A 16,191-nucleotide genomic window follows, 5' to 3' on the forward strand; every position below is an offset into this window, starting at 1 on the left:
GAGAAGAGAAATGTTCTGTTACAAACTGACTCCAGCCCGCCACCAGAGAAGAGAAATGTTCTGTTACAAACTGACTCCAGCCCCCCACCAGAGAAGGGAAAGTTATGTAGCCCTCACAGCAAAATGTTTGGGGACCCCTGATCTAGATGAATAAGATGCAGGTAATCATTTTTACAACAATTAGCTCATCAGGAAGGACGGCTGTGTGTTTGACCCACTGCAGGTGGGAGACAGAAGGACTCTAAATAAAATGACGTCACTAATCACGTCTTTAATTTAGTTTGAATTAGTTTTCTATCTAGAATCTTCAAATCTCCATTTCATTCTCAGTAGTTCGATTACAGCAGCTGCTTCTTGTGACCAGGAGGTTACGCAATAACTCGGTTCAGACACAATCACAGCCTGGATAAAAACATCAGCAGCAGGAAATGGCAAACGATTTCGAATCATTCTGAAGTTGTATAAAATTACTTTTATCAATTTTACAATCTTTTTCACATGACTCTCAGAAAATGAGCTTTTTTCTAAAATTAGAAATAAATATTCAACCTCCTCAAGCTGCATAATTCAATTTCTCAGCGAAACAAAAACTAGAAGAAAAGCAAACTGACATCTGGAGTGAGACCTGATGTTTTAAACCATGTTAATATTCTAAGTTAAACAAACTGAATATTTTCTCCACAATAGCAGGTGTTGGATTCTAACCATCACAGCTCCCAACAAACTCAATAAGTGTTTACATCTTTTTAAAAATTAACATTTCTTTTATCCTGTTTTTAATATCTGCTAGAAGTGGGTAAAGTACCCAAAAATTGTACTTAAGTAAAAAGCAGAGTTTTCAAACTGAGGAAAAGTGAAGCATTTCTCTATTTCTATTCTCTTCTGTGTCTGCTGTCATTCACTCCACTATTTATTTTATCACTATAATAATAATCTATAAATAAACACACCAACCTACAAAGTGCGTTTAAAACAGTTTTATCAAATCTGTTAATCCCGATGGTGTTACAAACCTGCTCCATGTCGGGTTATTTGAGGTGTGTGGTTCAGATCCAGCAGCCTGTGATCTAAATCCATTTCTTCTTCTTCGGTCGCTTTTATGAACTCTTTAAGAGGTCGAACTGAACATGTTGTTGTAAACATTCACATTAGCGTCATTCTACGGCTAAAATGATCTAATTCTACTCACAAACGGGAATCCGATCTATTACGCTGCTATTAATGACTTGTTGTCTCAATATGGCGCTCCGGGGGAAAACTGGAACCCAACCTTTCGTTCCGCTTCACGTTTATCTGGAGAGGGGAAGCGAAAACGGTCTCTGAATTTAATTATTGCTCCCTACTTCATTTGAAAACCTCCTTGCGAAATTAGTTAGGAAGAAATAAGCAATAATCAATATTTTTAACATAAACCTTAATAACGAACTGTAAGTAAGATCTACAGCTAAACCTGACATTAAATTATTGCATACATATCTACATAAGTACTTGTAGTAAAAGCGTTGCTTAATAAGGTTTTAGTGCAAGATCAATTCAGTAAAATGACATCTTTATTACATCATATATTAGTATGTTTAATATAGCTTTTCAAATATCAGAATAATAAGAAAAAATCAGCACAAATGACTTTTTACTTAAAATTTTTGCAAGTATGCTTTCTGGTCCACTTAACACTTTAGTTTATCTGCATTTAGTTTTATTTGGTTTGAAAACAAATACTACTTTTCTCTGAGTAATGATCTTAACAGTTATAAATGATTCAGTCATCTGAAAAGAGTAAGTTGAATTTACTAAATCTTGAGAAGTTAAAATAGGTTATTTCATGTAATTATTTGACCAGGTAGTTGATTTATTTTTTAACCATTGTTTTGATTCCAGAATCTGGAATTTTTGAAGAATTTTTTTATCTCGACATGGACTTTGTAATACATTACACAAAATTTATATACACCTAGTGAGAACTAGCAGAGAAAAAGTTTCACAGCATGATAAAAGTAATGAATCTGCTTCTTGAGGTCCAAAACTTATTTTCTTCTTCTTTTTTTAAATCCATGAATAGTCACATAAAACTGCATAGTGTGATGAAAATAAAGCAGCAAATATTAAAAATACCAAAGAAATTTTAAATCTTAGCTTAAGATATTAACATATCTGGTATAAAAATGAGTTTTTGTGTTGTAACATTTAAGCACTTCCTTAAATAAATTTTAAAATGTTGATGTCATTTTCAGGAAACGGTATTTATGAATAAAATAAATTAACTATATGAACTAAATTATCATAATTCGACTCTTCATCCCTCGTTAGACGAACACGGTTTCTTAAATTAAAACTTAATAGTGAAATAGATTTATTTTTCAAGATCTATTTTAGTATTTTGAGCTTTTCCGTTCAGTTCCTGCATCTGACCAGAGGGTGGCGCCAGAAATAAACCATTCTTCGACTTCCGCCGCGTAACCTCTGAACCCGGAGGTTTCCCACGTGGTTCAATGGAGGCGAGCAGAGGAAACGTGCAGAAAGCCGAACAGAGAGCCGGGATGAAGAAAACTGAGAAAACGAACAAAAAGAGGAGTAAACAGGACGAGGAGGAAGAGGAGGAGGAAGATCAGGTGAGACTCTCACTGACAGGCAGCCGGAGGAAGAGGAGGCGAACTGGGTGAACTGGTCAGGAACTGGTGGCTAGCTGTTAGCATATGCTAACACAGAGGGCGAAGCAAAACAGTTGAGGGATTGTTTGAGGTTGAAGAAAAGGAGACAGTTTTCTGTTCTGATCAAATCTCTTAAAGGATCATATTTGATCCTTTACGAGCTGCAGACTGGGCCGTGACCTTTAACCTTACAGAGTTTATTAAAGTTATGCCGGGAAGCTGCTGTAAGAGATGACAGCCCACGTAAAAGTTTATTCCCCAACATCAAATAAAACAGTTTTGGACACCTTACAAATAAAATGCACAACATCTGTAATGCTAAATATAACCTGTTCTCTAATTAAGCATAACATGAAATCACCTGCAAACAACAACTTTATACAACATTGTTGATTTGAGCAGCACTGTCTACATGTACACACAAATATCCCTCCAGTAAGACTGAGTAAAAAAAAGTATTTTATATAAAAGCAGTTTAAGAACAGAGTAACTATCTACGACAGATTGAAACCTCAAAAGGATAAAGCAAAGCAACTCTAATGCAGCTTTCATGTTATCTGTTAGAAGTCTTGCTCTCTCTTGCTCTGCTGCAGCCTGAAGGAACCACAGACTTTTTGCTGAAAATAGTTTTTATTTCAATATCTTCTTACTTCTGGCTTTATTTTTAAAACTGCCTTGATACTAAATGTTACTTACTTTAAAACATCTTCCTTCATTATTAGCTTTGTAGTAAATATGTTGCTTTCACTGATCTGGGGGAAAAAAGGGGGGGATTTTAGGGTTTCTTGGTGCTTTTTTAACATGTCTGACCCTTTAAGATGTTTACTACATTTCGTCTTGGAGTTTGGTGTTAAATGTCCTTTTGCTCCTCAGCTCTTCAATTTGAACAACAAATCTTTGGAAGAAGATGAAGATTTATCAGACAGCGAGGAGAGCGTCTACTCAGGCCTGGAGGATTCTGGGAGTGACCCTGACGAAGAGGAAGAGGAGGGAGAAGATGGAGGATCAGATGATGATGATGAGGATGAGGAGGATGAACAGGACCAGAATGAAAAAGTACTAATTCCTTTGGCAGATAAATTAACTTATGGGAAAAATGTCTTATTAGTAAAACTTGTACATTTTCATCAATAATAAGGAATTGTTTAGTTTAAACAAACCTCTATATCTACTGAAAAGTTGTTAGTTTTGTCTTATTTCAAGTGAGCTAAAATATTTACTCTAGAAATTAGATAAAATTACTTGGTGAGATTGTGTGTGTTTTGCACGTAGTGTAGAAAACAAATAATGTTTTTAAATATTAGGTACAGTTTTAAAAAATGCCGTTTTTAGCTGTTTATTCATTGACTAATTACGTTACCAAGTGTCATTTTTAGAACTATTTTTCATATTACAGTGGAAACTATTGAAAAAAATTTTTAAATGGTGGTTATTGACCATTATATTACTTGAAAATAGCCTAAACAGATTATATCACATTAGCAGCTCTAAAGGAGTTTGTTAGTAGAACTAAGGGGAAATTTTGCTCTTTAGATTGTAAATGTTTCAGACCCCTGATGAACCTGATTGCTGATTGGCTGGTAGAGACTCACCTGTTCAGCTCACCTGATTGGCTGCTGTGGTACTTTTCAGTCGACTGTGAAAAAGAGCAAGAAGAAGGAAGGAGGAGATGAAGAAAAGGAAGTGAAGAAGGAAGACGAATACGACCATGACACGTCAGACGAGGAGGTGGGACGAGTTTTTGAAAATCAGACGCTCTCTGTGATCTCGAGTGTTTTTGTTTTCTCAGACGGTTCATTCATAATCTGCTACATACTCTCAAGTTAATGCAACTTTTTTATTATCAGATCTGAACTACACTTTTTTAAACACATTAAAGCAGTTTTATTGCTTATAAACTGACATACGTTAACAATTATTTATGGTGTCACATAATGATGAATTGAAATTGTCATCTTTAATGTATTTATTTGTTTTTTTATTTCCAAAGTGTAGTGCTGGAAAATTTTGAAAACTCATCTTGAAAATGCTTGAAACGTGTTTGTGTTTTACTGTGGGAAAAGTGTGTGAACGCTGTGAATCGTCCTGCAGGACATCAGGAACACGGTGGGAAACATCCCCATGGAGTGGTACAAAGACTTCCCTCACGTCGGCTACGATTTAGACGGGAAGAAGATCTTCAAGCCGATCAGGAACAAGGACGAGCTTGATGACTTCTTGGACAAAATGGAGAATCCCGACTACTGGTAGGAACAGGAAGGATGAAAACTGTCTGTTTTCCTCGTAGTTTGACAGGAAGTCATGATGATGCTTTTCTAAACAGGAAAACGGTTCACGACAAGAAGACGGCGAGCGACATCGTGCTGTCGGAGGAGCAGATCGAGTTGGTGAACCGTCTGCAAAAAGGACAGTTTGGAGACGTTAACTTCAATGAGTACGAGGTATTGATGTTTGTTTACTTCAAATTTTAAAACTACTCAAACAAGTAGGACAAGAGGAAGCGTGTGCAAACACATCCAATAACAAAATAATTAGCTTACCAAAACTTTTCTGTTTGTAAAAGAGGAGGAAGAAGTGAGTTTATCTCAGTTTAATGAAATGTATCACTTACTGACAGTAATTATCAGAAATATGTAATAAAAAACCTGATATTGTAAGCTTTAACTTTTTTATACACAAGTTAAAAATGAAAAAAACACAATGCTAAAACAAGTAAAGAAGTAGAAAAACAATATTTAAATTCCTGTCAATGGCTAGAAGACAAAATGAAGAACGAACACAAGATCATTAAACCTTCGTTTTGTCATTCATGAAGCAGCAGAAAATCAAAGCAGCAGAAAATTTCCTGTTTGTTGTTCTAAAACAAATCTCCAAGGAACTCCAGCTAACACTGTAAACTCATAAAAGAAAACATATTAACATGTCTGTTCACTTTACAGAGCTAAACATCCAACAAATAAAAACAAAATAATTACAAATTGACTTTCACAACAGGACAAGGAACTTTCCTGACCCATAACAATAATAATAATAATAATAATAATACAGCATCTGAATAATTATCAACTCCAACAGGTCTTGTAATACACTTACATAATCTAAGTTTTACAAGAAACAAGATAACAGTTTTGTGATATTTCTGCTGACTCTCAGCTCTGCTTCGTCCTCAGCCCACAGTGGAGTTCTTCAGTAATGACGTCATGATTCATCCAGTCACAAACAGACCTGCAGATAAGCGCAGCTTCATCCCTTCACTCATCGAAAAGGAGAAGGTAAAAACCACCAATACACGAATACTTTATCAGCTATCAGCCTCTCACGTCTCTAAAATGTTTGAATTCACCTTCCTGCAGGTCTCCAAACTGGTTCACGCCATCAAAATGGGTTGGATCAAACCTCGGCGGGTCCAGGACGACAGCAGGGGGCGATTCTACGACCTGTGGGCCAATGAGGACTCGTCCATTCTGGCCAAACACAAGATGCACCTGCCGGCTCCTAAGATCCCTCTGCCGGGTCACGAGGAATCCTACAACCCTCCGCCGGAGTTCATGTTCACAGACGAGGAGGTTGGTCTCCTGCTAAGACCAACGGCAATAAGCAATAAATCAGTTAATCCCAAACCGGAAGTTAGAGCACATCACCCAGTTCTACACTGGCTCCCTGTAGCTCAGAGATTAGACTATAAAATACTGTTGTCATAGCAACCTTCCAGACCCCTCAGGTCTTCTGGTTCTGCTTTGCATCCCCAGAACCAAACGTAGAGAAGCAGCATTCAGCTTCTATGCACCACAAATCTGGAACAAACTTCCAGAAAACTGCAAAACAGCCGAAACACTGAGACCCTTTAGATCTCTACTAAAAATCCTCCTGTTCAGTTGCTTTTGATTAGTAGTAAGAGGAACATTGACCAACATATTTGACGATTTTGACTATGGCATTTGCCAAAATGTGATGTTTGTTTGTTTCTGAATTGTCCTGTATAAATGATCCTGACTCGTGTCTGTTTCTTCCTCTCTCCATTCACAGAAAGCTCTCTGGGAGCAGCAGGACCCGTCTGACCGCAAGCTGCCTTTCATCCCCAAAAAGTATCCCAGCCTCCGTCAGGTTCCAGCGTTCTCTCGGTTCATCCACGAGAGGTTTGAGCGCTGCCTCGACCTCTACCTGTGTCCCCGGCAGAGGAAGATGAGGGTGACCACCTGTTCGTTACTCCTCCGTCCAGCAGGTGGAGCCGGTTTGTGGCACTAACGATTCCCCATCTTCCTGCAGGTGAACGTCAACCCAGAAGATCTGATCCCCAAACTTCCCAAACCAAAGGACCTGCAGCCGTTTCCAACAACCCAGGCTCTGGTAAAATAAAAACAAAACGTAAAAGATGCAAAAATTAGATGCTTTCAACTTCGGCGGAATCGATTAATCGATTATTGAAATGATCATCTATTAATTTAGTGACTGATTAGTCATTAACAGGCGATTAAAAAAAAAGGCTATTGTTGAAAAAACAACTAACTTTAAGCAGTAACCAACCAAAAAATGTACAAAAATATAAACTTTATTCATTTAAAATAAAAAAACTTATTTGTGTATAAATATGTTCTCTACCCAAAACTCCTCAAGTAGCAGTTTTAGCTTCATCTGGTTCAAATTTTGCGATTAAAAATCCTATTAATCACCTTTTGCTGCCCAATAATTAATCATTTAATCCAAAAATAATCTACAGATCATCTATAATGTATTGATAAGTCAACTTTTCTCATTTTGATATTAGAAGTATATTTTTTAGCTGCAGATTCATAATTTGCTACAAGTTATCAAGCATTCACTAAATTAATGCTTTGTTGCATTTAGGCAGTAAAATATTTTTTTATTTAAAAAGGAATTAAATTTAGATTTTTAAATGTATTTCTAATATTGCATTAAAAATCAGCAAAATGGTCCAATTGTTTTTATCCGACAAACCAGTTAATCGTCAGAATAACCAGTAGAATAATCGATAACTGCAGGCCTCGGTTCGATCTTTACCTTGGCGTGTTTCTGTGTCCAGGTGTATCGAGGTCACAGCGGCCTGGTTCGCTCCATCAGCGTGTCGCCATCAGGACAGTGGCTCGTTTCAGGTAACAACTCCTCCTGTCAAACAAAATCATACAGCATTAATTATTAAAGCCTTAATGTTGTCTGTAACGTGCTATTGTTTGGATTTTGATGCATTTGTATTCATTTCATTTTATTTGTGTAGAACAGACGATAAAATGTGACAGAAATAAAACAGTAATAAGGCAAATAGTCACACCAAATGACGTCCAAGTTTTAGGTTAAAATATAAAAGATCTTATGATTTCCTGTTTCTCTCAAACATACGAACATACAGTTATCTAAGTTCACCCTCACCAGACAAAACTTTAAAGTATTCTGACATTAAGTGATGCAAACTTTTGTAAAATCCATCACTTTTTAATGACGAGCCTAGTAAAATGAAAATGTGCATGCTGACTGAACAATATATTCTTGAATAAAATCAGTCGTTTGCTGTGTCTGCAGGCAGTGACGACGGCTCGGTCCGGCTGTGGGAGGTGTGTTCGTCTCGCTGCCTGAAGACGGTCCAGGTGGGCGGAGCCGTGAAGAGCGTTGCCTGGAACCCGAACCCGTCGCTCTGCCTCGTGGCTGTCACTGTGTAAGCGTCTCTGTTTTCAGAGCGTAAAGACGCTCCGTCTGATCCCCTACGCGTCTCACAAGAGCTGGATAATTTGGCTGAAAAAATGTAGCACGACACAAGCGCTTCATGTCAGTCGATATTGATAGTTATTGATTAGTTTTTTTGTTTTAAATATCTGAAATACTGACAAACTATTGATGTGACCTTTCCTGTTTTATCCAGTTTTCACTCCACAACGTTGTTTATTTTTAAGCAGTTTTGAGGCACAGTGGTGAAACCTTAAACTGCTGCTGCGCCAGTTACTCAGCAGACTGTTGCTAGGTAACCATAGAATGAGTGAGTTGCTAGGTAACCATAGAATGAGTGAGTTGCTAGGTAACCATAGAATGAGTGAGTTGCTAGGTAACCACACACAGAGAGAGAGAGAGTTAGTTGATTTCACCAACTTTGCTGAGCTGGCAGTGAGAGGTTAAGCAGCTAAAACCTTTCCTCTGCCTACATCCCCCAGAATGCTTTGCGTTTCTGGATTGAAATCAGTGAAATTATTGAATATTCTATCAGACATTGCATATAACAACATACTTTGTTATTGATTTATTGTCCAGCCCTATGTCTCACATCTTGTTCTTGTTGGTTCTTTTAGGGACTCTGCGGTGTTGATCTTGTCTCCAGCTTTGGCCGATAAACAGGTCATCTCAGCGTCGGAGAGGCTTCTCTCTGCCCAGCAGGAGGAAGGGCCCTCTGAAGGGCCTCAGCCTGTAGTTTGGTCAGAAATGGAGGGGGAGGAGCTAAATCAGGGCATCCGCCTCAAAATCCAACATCCCAAGGTGAGATGATTCCCATGAATAGATTTAAAACCATGATTCAAAGCTGCAGTATGTAACATTGTGATGACAGTGTGGTATGAGATTGATGGTCTGCGAAAAAAATCAAGCTCCTGTGCATTCTCCAACAGCCAATCAGAGCCAGGAGGTGGGTCTTAGCACTCCTATGAATGCTAAAGCTAGTTAGCATAGCCACCAATAACAGCAGATATAGTTTTCCTGTAATGGCAAGTTGTTTCTTCACATTAAGTAGTGAGTACATGAGCGTGATTGACAGTGCCTAGACCCGCCTCCTGGCTCTGATTGGTTGTTTTTGGTCTGCGTCATATTAAACTGACAACATACTGACATTTTCAACAAATATGTAAAAACAACATTTTTAGATAATGTTATCTAAAACAACATAGATAAACATGTTATCTATGTTTTTAGATAAACAACATAGAAATGTTTTATCTAAAAACAACATTTTTAGATAAAAGTCGCATACTGCAGCTTTAAAGGGAACTAACGGAGAGAATGCGTCTCCTCAGCCGGTCCACCAGGTGACGTGGCACAGCAAAGGAGACTACCTGGCGTCGGTGATGCCGGACCACTCCAGCCACATGCAGGTGTTCATCCACCAGCTGAGCCGTCGGCGGAGCCAGAACCCCTTCAGGAGGAACAAAGGCCTGGTCCAGGCTGTGTCCTTCCACCCCATCAGGCCCTACTTCTTCGTGGCGACGCAGCGGTCGGTCCGGATCTACAACCTGGTGAAGCAGGAAATGACCAAGAAGCTCCAGGCCAACTCCAAGTGGATCTCCAGCATCGCCGTTCACTCTGGAGGTAGGTGGACGGGTTCTGTTCAGTCCAGTGTCACTGCTGGGGGCAGAGCCTGAGTCTCACCTGTCTGTCTGCAGGTGATCATGTGATCTGTGGGAGCTACGACTGCAGGCTGAGCTGGTTCGACCTCGACCTTTCAACCAAACCGTACAAGATGCTGCGGTACGTTATTATCGCTAATGATCTAGGCATTAATGAACAAATTCATCTCAATAATTTAAGGTTTTTCATTTTAAGGGACTTGTTAGTTAACTATATATAATATTACTTTAGCTCAGAATTAAAAATGAATTAAACACACTGACACATTTCAGGTTTTTGTTTGTGATAGTTACGTTTTCACAAAGTTTTACTAATACTTTCAATTCAGTTCATTTTATTTATACAGCACCAGTTCACAACAAATGTCGTCTGAAGACACTTTATAAAAAATAATTCCAGCTGAATCATACATTGATTCAGAAAACTAGAATCATACATGATTCTAGTTTTCTAACAGTAAATTACATGACATTGAGTCACTCTTTTTTTCCTTTTTTTTAGGAAAAAAAGGAAAAAAGATGCAGATGCATCTTTTTCCACAAATGACCAATCGTACAATAAAGGATCAGAATAAAATACAATTTATTATGATTTGCACACAGATATATTGTAGGACAATCGCATTGGTATTTTTGTTTAACTCAACATTAGTAGAGCTTAAAAAATAAATATATAAAAATTCAGAATAAATATACAAAGCAAACAAGCATTTAAAATATGCTTTATGCTTCTTTGTATAAATAATTAATACACAGAGGCTTAATGTATTTTTTTAAATGCTTGTTTGCTTTTATCTTTCCATTTTATCTTATGTATATTTATTCTCTATTTTAAAAACAAACTTCTGATACATTATTGCTATTTAGGCAATAAAATGTTTTTGGTTTAATTTCAAAGGAAATTGAACATTTATTTGCACTTTTATGCATTTCTAATGTTGCATAAGTTGAAGTATGTTAAATAAAAAACCAGCAGAATGTCTAATTACCAAATTAGTTATAAAAAAAAAAACAATTGAATAGTCTGTTACTAGAATAAATATTAGCACAGCTCTAATTATAAACATTTTGGGTTTATTTAACTTTAAGTTATTTAAGTTTATCTGAATTATCAGATATAAAACATTTGAAATGTATTCCCGTGCGTAAGGAATTCATGTATATAAATAGAAGTTTGACTGAATGGTTTAATTGTAGGTTTTATATTTTGTTTTGGTGTTTTTGTATATACTGAGCGCTTTGGTTTCTTCCTGCCTGTCAGGCATCACAAGAAGGCGGTGAGGAGTGTGGCGTACCACAGAGGTTACCCGCTGTTCGCCTCGGCATCAGACGACGGATCGGTCATCGTCTGCCATGGAACCGTCTACAAGTAACGCCTCCGCCTGCTCACATGCCACACACCTGTTTAAAGATCAATATGTTTCAGCTTTTCTTTTCTCTTTCAGCGATCTGCTGCAGAACCCGCTGATTGTCCCAGTCAAAGTTCTCCGGGGTCATGTGATCACGCATGACCTAGGCGTCCTGGACGTGACCTTTCACCCCACACAGCCCTGGGTGTTCTCGTCCGGCGCCGACGCCACCATCAGACTCTTCACCTGAGAACCGGCCCTTTATTTCAGAGGCAGGGATCTCTTCCGCCCTACTTGTATCCTAGCAACCAGATTTAACTGGTTGCTAGGATACAGCAGTCAGGAGGTCCTTTCCTGTAGTTTTTGTGTTCGTTTGTACTCAATAAAATATAACATTCTTACTCTTCATGTTCAGTTGTTTTAATCTGCAAAAAAATCTGTTTTGAACCACCAAAACAGATTCAGTGGGGTTTAAAACAAATCAGAACCAATCCACCATTTTGTTTAACTGTTCAGTTCTGACCCTTATCGGAGCAAATCAATTTACTGACTGAATGAAAATTATTCAACAAAAGGAACCCACATTTATTGGGATCTTTGACAATTTAGTGCAGAAAACTAGTTATTAATGTTAATATTTAACATCTTAAGGTACAAAGTGTTATAGCAGTCTGGTGATTTTGGGTTTCGTTTTGTTTTACTAAAGGCAGCTTTTTAAAAAAAATGGAAATAGAGTTCAGATCCCTTTTTATATTATTTACAGTATATGTGCTTTTTTGGATTGCTTTATCACATGTATAAGAAAATGTGCTCATTTAAAAGAAATGTTTCTATTAAAATCTAAAAATAGGAATAAAAATATTGCTCTTTAAAATTTCAAACAGGTTTCCTGTAGTAAAATGTATTTTTTTGTTGACTGAAGGAATAAATGCCTTTGGATTGTAAAGCTTGTAAACCTCAGTTAGGAACTTTTAGTTTGAAAGCTTTATGTGAAGTCGCAGCTTGTTTCCGGCGGACCTTTTCTGGTGTAACACCAGACCATGACGACTGTACACAGAATCACACCGATCCGCGAAAACTGTGTTTACACCAGTTGTTATTGGTAAATATGATTAAAACAACCGCTATACTTTAAAAATAGATCGCTTGCATGTTGATATAGTTGATTGTGCTTTATGCTAGTGCTAATTGGGGGATTGATATTCGAATATAAATAAGTATAAAGGACATAAACAAGTGTTGGTTTTAAATAAACAAATCAATTAATATCCGAGCTGTAGTTAACTTATTTTGTAATGTAATATTTCTTATCAGGTCTAAAAAAACTTATGCTTTTTGTATTTTGGTGTATTTTCTGCACCTTTTACAGGTTTATTTAAAAACGTGCTGAACTGTTGTCCTCTAGGTGTCATTATTTCATTAGCCTGGATTTTCCTGTTGATTTTTGTGTTTTCTGTTCTTGTTTTGCAGTGAAGAAAATGTGTGGAAGCTGTGCGAGTTTGTTCAGAAAGAGAGAACTGCTCCACTGGAACAGCTGTTCGTCGTTTTTATCTCTAATGACAAACGGATGGTGAGAAGCTCTGGATAAATATGAACCTCTACTAATACTGAATGTAGATTCCTTATAAGCCAGATAGTGAGACTTGTTGAGATAAAAGCAATCTTTATCCAGTTACCAACAACTGTATTTACTTTCTTGTAATAATTATATAAAATTAATAAGATTGTGATTATTTGAAGACTTTCTGTTGATATTCTAACTTTTGTCACTCGTAAGAAGTATAGAGATGGGGGGGTGGTTGTTTTTTTTACATTTACTGACATTACTGGCAAGGACAAGCAAATGTTTTGTTTTGTTTTTTTTAAATGCTAATAAATATCTGAAAAATGTGGGGCAGATTGTAGAACCACCATCTGCAGGAGGTGGTTCCTTTTTTTAAATACTGAAAAACATCACAATTGAAGCTGGGTGTGAATATTTTTCCAAGCCACCTTTTAGGTTAGATTTCATAACAAAACCCTAAAAAATTTAATTTAATACAGCTCATAAAGAAACAGATGTTGATCATAGTGCTGTACAATTCATTCAACTAAATAAAGCAAGATATCGATAAGAACAAGAAAAATGTATACAGCTCTGGAAAAAAATGAATAATCCACATCATTGAACCCCATTGAAAACCACCTGGTTATTCCACCAAATACTGATTTCTGAACTCTTCCTGAGTTAAAACATTAGTTTGTAATTTCAAAATGAATATGAACTTGTTTTCTTTGCATTATTTGAGGTCTGCGTCTTTTTTATTTTGATAATTTCTCATTTTCTGCAGATAAATTCTAAATTATTACTTGGAAATTCTGAGACATGTCAATGTTGATTGTACTCAAACATATATACGTTAGTATATACTAATAAAAAGTAAAGTGAGAGAAACTGATCATTTTAAGTGGTCTTTTACTTTTCCAGAGCTGTATATTGAAAACTAAAGTAAAAACAAACTACAAATATTCTCCATACCTGTCATTATAAAAGACTCAAACTGAATGAACGCCAAAGAATAAAAAATGGATCTTGAGCAATTTTTTAATATAATTTTTGACTGTCTCGGTCCTGAAACTTTTAGAGCAGCTGATTTTCCTCTGAAGCTGATGATGTTCTCTGTTTTCCCTCAGATTCCTTTGTGGAAGCAGAAATCCGGACATGGCGACCAGCCTGTGATCTGGGTCTGTTTCCTCCACATCTTAATCCCTGACTGATGATGCTGTTTTGTTTTGGCGTCATTAACTGCGTCTCTGCGTGTTTCAGGACTACCATGTGATCCTGCTTCAGGTGCGCCCTCAGTCGGACTCTCTGGTTTACGATCTGGACTCGGTGTTGTCGTTTCCCTGTAGCCTGCGGCTCTACGGAGCCATGGCCTTCCGCTCGGACCGCCACATCCGACCCGAGTACCACAGGTAACCTGCTGTTATAAATTCCCTAGTATTACTGTTTTTGTTAAATACTGGTGTAAAAAATAAATAGAGTTTTACATCAGGCGCTTGTTGGGCAGCTAAGGGGTCCTTAGGAAATTATGTATGAAGCAGTTATTCTTCCATTACGTTCACACTGTTTGTGATTAAAGTGGGTCATAACAATCCGTTAACAATCGCTAAATATTGCTTTAGTTTGCCAATGAGGCGCTGTATTTCAGCGCTAATTGCAGTTAATGTTTCTTTGCTACTTGTTTTAATTGTTCTCATTTCTGCGCTAATATAAGCAAAGGGTTACCTTTGTCATGTCATGCTGGACGAAGTTTCTAAATCTAACTGGCAGCCAATCAGAAAGATTGGCTGCCAGTAAATTACATTTCAATACATTATTTTAACATATACAATGATTGAAAAATATATTTGATTTTATGAAAAAAAAAATTTTTTTTAAAAAAAAGCAAAAATATTTGAAATTTTTAAATTTCTTCTATTTTTTGAGCCCCGCTAGTATACCTTGGTGGCCCTCACTTTGAAAAGCACTGGGCTAGCTTTCCAGCTTAGAGGCATTCACAACTAACAAACAGTACAGGGAATTTATAACAGCAATTAGGAAGATGAAGGTCACACATCTCTGATGATGCCACAGTAATGTCTGCTGGTGTCTGTGACAGGAAGCTGCGTGTGATTCCTGCTGACAGCTTCCTGTTGAACTTTGCGTCTGATCGATCTCACATGAGGAACCCTGATGGAACCTGGAAGATGCCTCCTCCTCTGTACACCCCCATCCAGACGGCAGGTAGAAGGTCTTCCTTCTGGGTTTATTTATGTTTTGAATAGAGATGCAGCATGAAGCAATAATGTCAAAACTTTAGTTTGACATATTCAAGAAAGTTGGTGGAAGTATAAACTTATCAATACTCCCACTCTTTACATATGTATTTAGATTTACTACATGTATAATCCGTACATATAAGAACTAAACCCGTATTTAATAGTTAAGCCATCAATTTAGTGTCTAATTAATTTTAATTACAGGGGCAAAAACAATCATTACTACTTTAAATATCACCAAAAGAAAAACTAGCATCAATAACAAAAACAATAACTGAACAATTTTATATACTATATCTAACAATAATTATATGTTTATAAAATAATTTTAACAGTTTTATGTTTGGACAAGTTTTATTGTCCGAACATAACTTACTGATGCACTAAAGTTTTTTTCTAATATTTCTGAATTTGCATATTTTAAATAGGAAATTTGCTCCTTAGTCTTAAATAGTTTTTGAAGGTTTTTTCAGTAATTTTTTATTTTTGGCTTTGTACAAAATTGAAGTCGTCTATAGTTTCATTATGTCAATAAATTTAAATAATTCAGGTTTTACAAAAACCATGTTAATAAATATCCCACCTTATAGATTTTTTATTTCTCTTTTTTGTGTAGTTAAGTTTTGTACTTATTGCTCCAGATCTCTACACGGTCACTTGCGTGTTTTCTGTGATGATGATGATGATGATGATGATGATGATGATGATGTCACTGGTTTGACGCCTCTCCTCCTCAGAGAGTCAGATGAACCTGGATGACTTCATCAGTATGAGCCCCGCTGACGGCTGGGGAACCGTCTACAGTCTGGATCACTTCCTGCTCACATACACTGGAAACCCGTCCACAGCATCGTCTTCACCTTGATCTTCCTCAACGCCACTAGCAGCAGCAGATGTGGTTTCATGACATTGTTGCTTCAGGTGGTTCAGAATCAACGGTTGTGTTGGACTTTTATCCTGGTTCTGATGTCGGATCCTTTAGTTTTTTCTAACATTGTCAGATATTTGACCTGTGGATCATTGTCTGAGCAATAAAAACATTTTTTATAATCCTTG

At 37.0% G+C, this 16,191-nt stretch overlaps 3 protein-coding genes across 4 annotated transcripts in view; 2 read left to right on the forward strand and 1 right to left on the reverse strand.

Annotated features, from left to right (window-relative positions):
• The window catches only part of LOC103147971 (zinc finger protein 3-like), a 16,943-nt gene extending 15,679 nt beyond the window's left edge, over positions 1-1,264 (reverse strand). Inside the window, exon 1 of the mRNA XM_016678829.1 lies at positions 1,014-1,264. Within this exon, the coding sequence (XP_016534315.1) occupies positions 1,014-1,143 (130 nt within the window). The 5' untranslated portion in view covers positions 1,144-1,264. The remainder of the gene's footprint in view (positions 1-1,013) is intronic.
• The window catches only part of bop1 (BOP1 ribosomal biogenesis factor), a 26,094-nt gene extending 14,355 nt beyond the window's left edge, over positions 1-11,739 (forward strand). The window contains exons 2-17 of one of the 2 annotated variants that reach the window (XM_007566466.2): positions 2,396-2,609; positions 3,522-3,704; positions 4,281-4,376; positions 4,740-4,894; positions 4,972-5,089; positions 5,819-5,920; positions 6,002-6,214; positions 6,675-6,836; positions 6,915-6,995; positions 7,690-7,759; positions 8,184-8,316; positions 8,942-9,125; positions 9,656-9,947; positions 10,022-10,106; positions 11,247-11,354; positions 11,431-11,739. In XM_007566466.2, coding sequence (XP_007566528.1) covers positions 2,490-2,609; positions 3,522-3,704; positions 4,281-4,376; positions 4,740-4,894; positions 4,972-5,089; positions 5,819-5,920; positions 6,002-6,214; positions 6,675-6,836; positions 6,915-6,995; positions 7,690-7,759; positions 8,184-8,316; positions 8,942-9,125; positions 9,656-9,947; positions 10,022-10,106; positions 11,247-11,354; positions 11,431-11,584 — 2,256 coding nt within the window. In that variant the 5' untranslated portion in view covers positions 2,396-2,489 and the 3' untranslated portion in view covers positions 11,585-11,739. Of the gene's footprint in view, positions 1-2,395; positions 2,610-3,517; positions 3,705-4,280; positions 4,377-4,739; positions 4,895-4,971; positions 5,090-5,818; positions 5,921-6,001; positions 6,215-6,674; positions 6,837-6,914; positions 6,996-7,689; positions 7,760-8,183; positions 8,317-8,941; positions 9,126-9,655; positions 9,948-10,021; positions 10,107-11,246; positions 11,355-11,430 lie in introns of both variants that reach the window. The other variant, XM_016678855.1, reaches the window with a different exon arrangement.
• A 498-nt stretch (positions 11,740-12,237) lies between these two features.
• On the forward strand, positions 12,238-16,187 carry ntaq1 (N-terminal glutamine amidase 1). Its single transcript, XM_007566465.2, has 6 exons — positions 12,238-12,436; positions 12,805-12,904; positions 14,008-14,058; positions 14,141-14,289; positions 14,976-15,100; positions 15,873-16,187. Exons 1-6 carry the CDS (start codon positions 12,375-12,377, stop codon positions 15,998-16,000), a joined length of 615 nt encoding a protein of 204 aa, XP_007566527.1. The 5' UTR covers positions 12,238-12,374; the 3' UTR covers positions 16,001-16,187.
• Positions 16,188-16,191: the final 4 nt, after the last annotated feature.

This window comes from Poecilia formosa, unplaced genomic scaffold (assembly GCF_000485575.1).
Source record: "Poecilia formosa unplaced genomic scaffold, Poecilia_formosa-5.1.2 Scaffold192, whole genome shotgun sequence".
Taxonomy (NCBI): Eukaryota; Metazoa; Chordata; class Actinopteri; order Cyprinodontiformes; family Poeciliidae; genus Poecilia; species Poecilia formosa.

What these genes read in the sequence shown, in the direction of transcription:
- ntaq1 (XM_007566465.2), top strand. Translation starts at nt 12,375, where the DNA reads ATGACGACTGTACACAGAATCACACCGATCCGCGAAAACTGTGTTTAC. An exon ending in TCTCTAATGACAAACGGATG is followed by an intron (nt 12,905 to 14,007) that starts GTGAGAAGCTCT and finishes GTTTTCCCTCAG; the next exon opens with ATTCCTTTGTGGAAGCAGAA. An exon ending in CACCCCCATCCAGACGGCAG is followed by an intron (nt 15,101 to 15,872) that starts GTAGAAGGTCTT and finishes TCTCCTCCTCAG; the next exon opens with AGAGTCAGATGAACCTGGAT.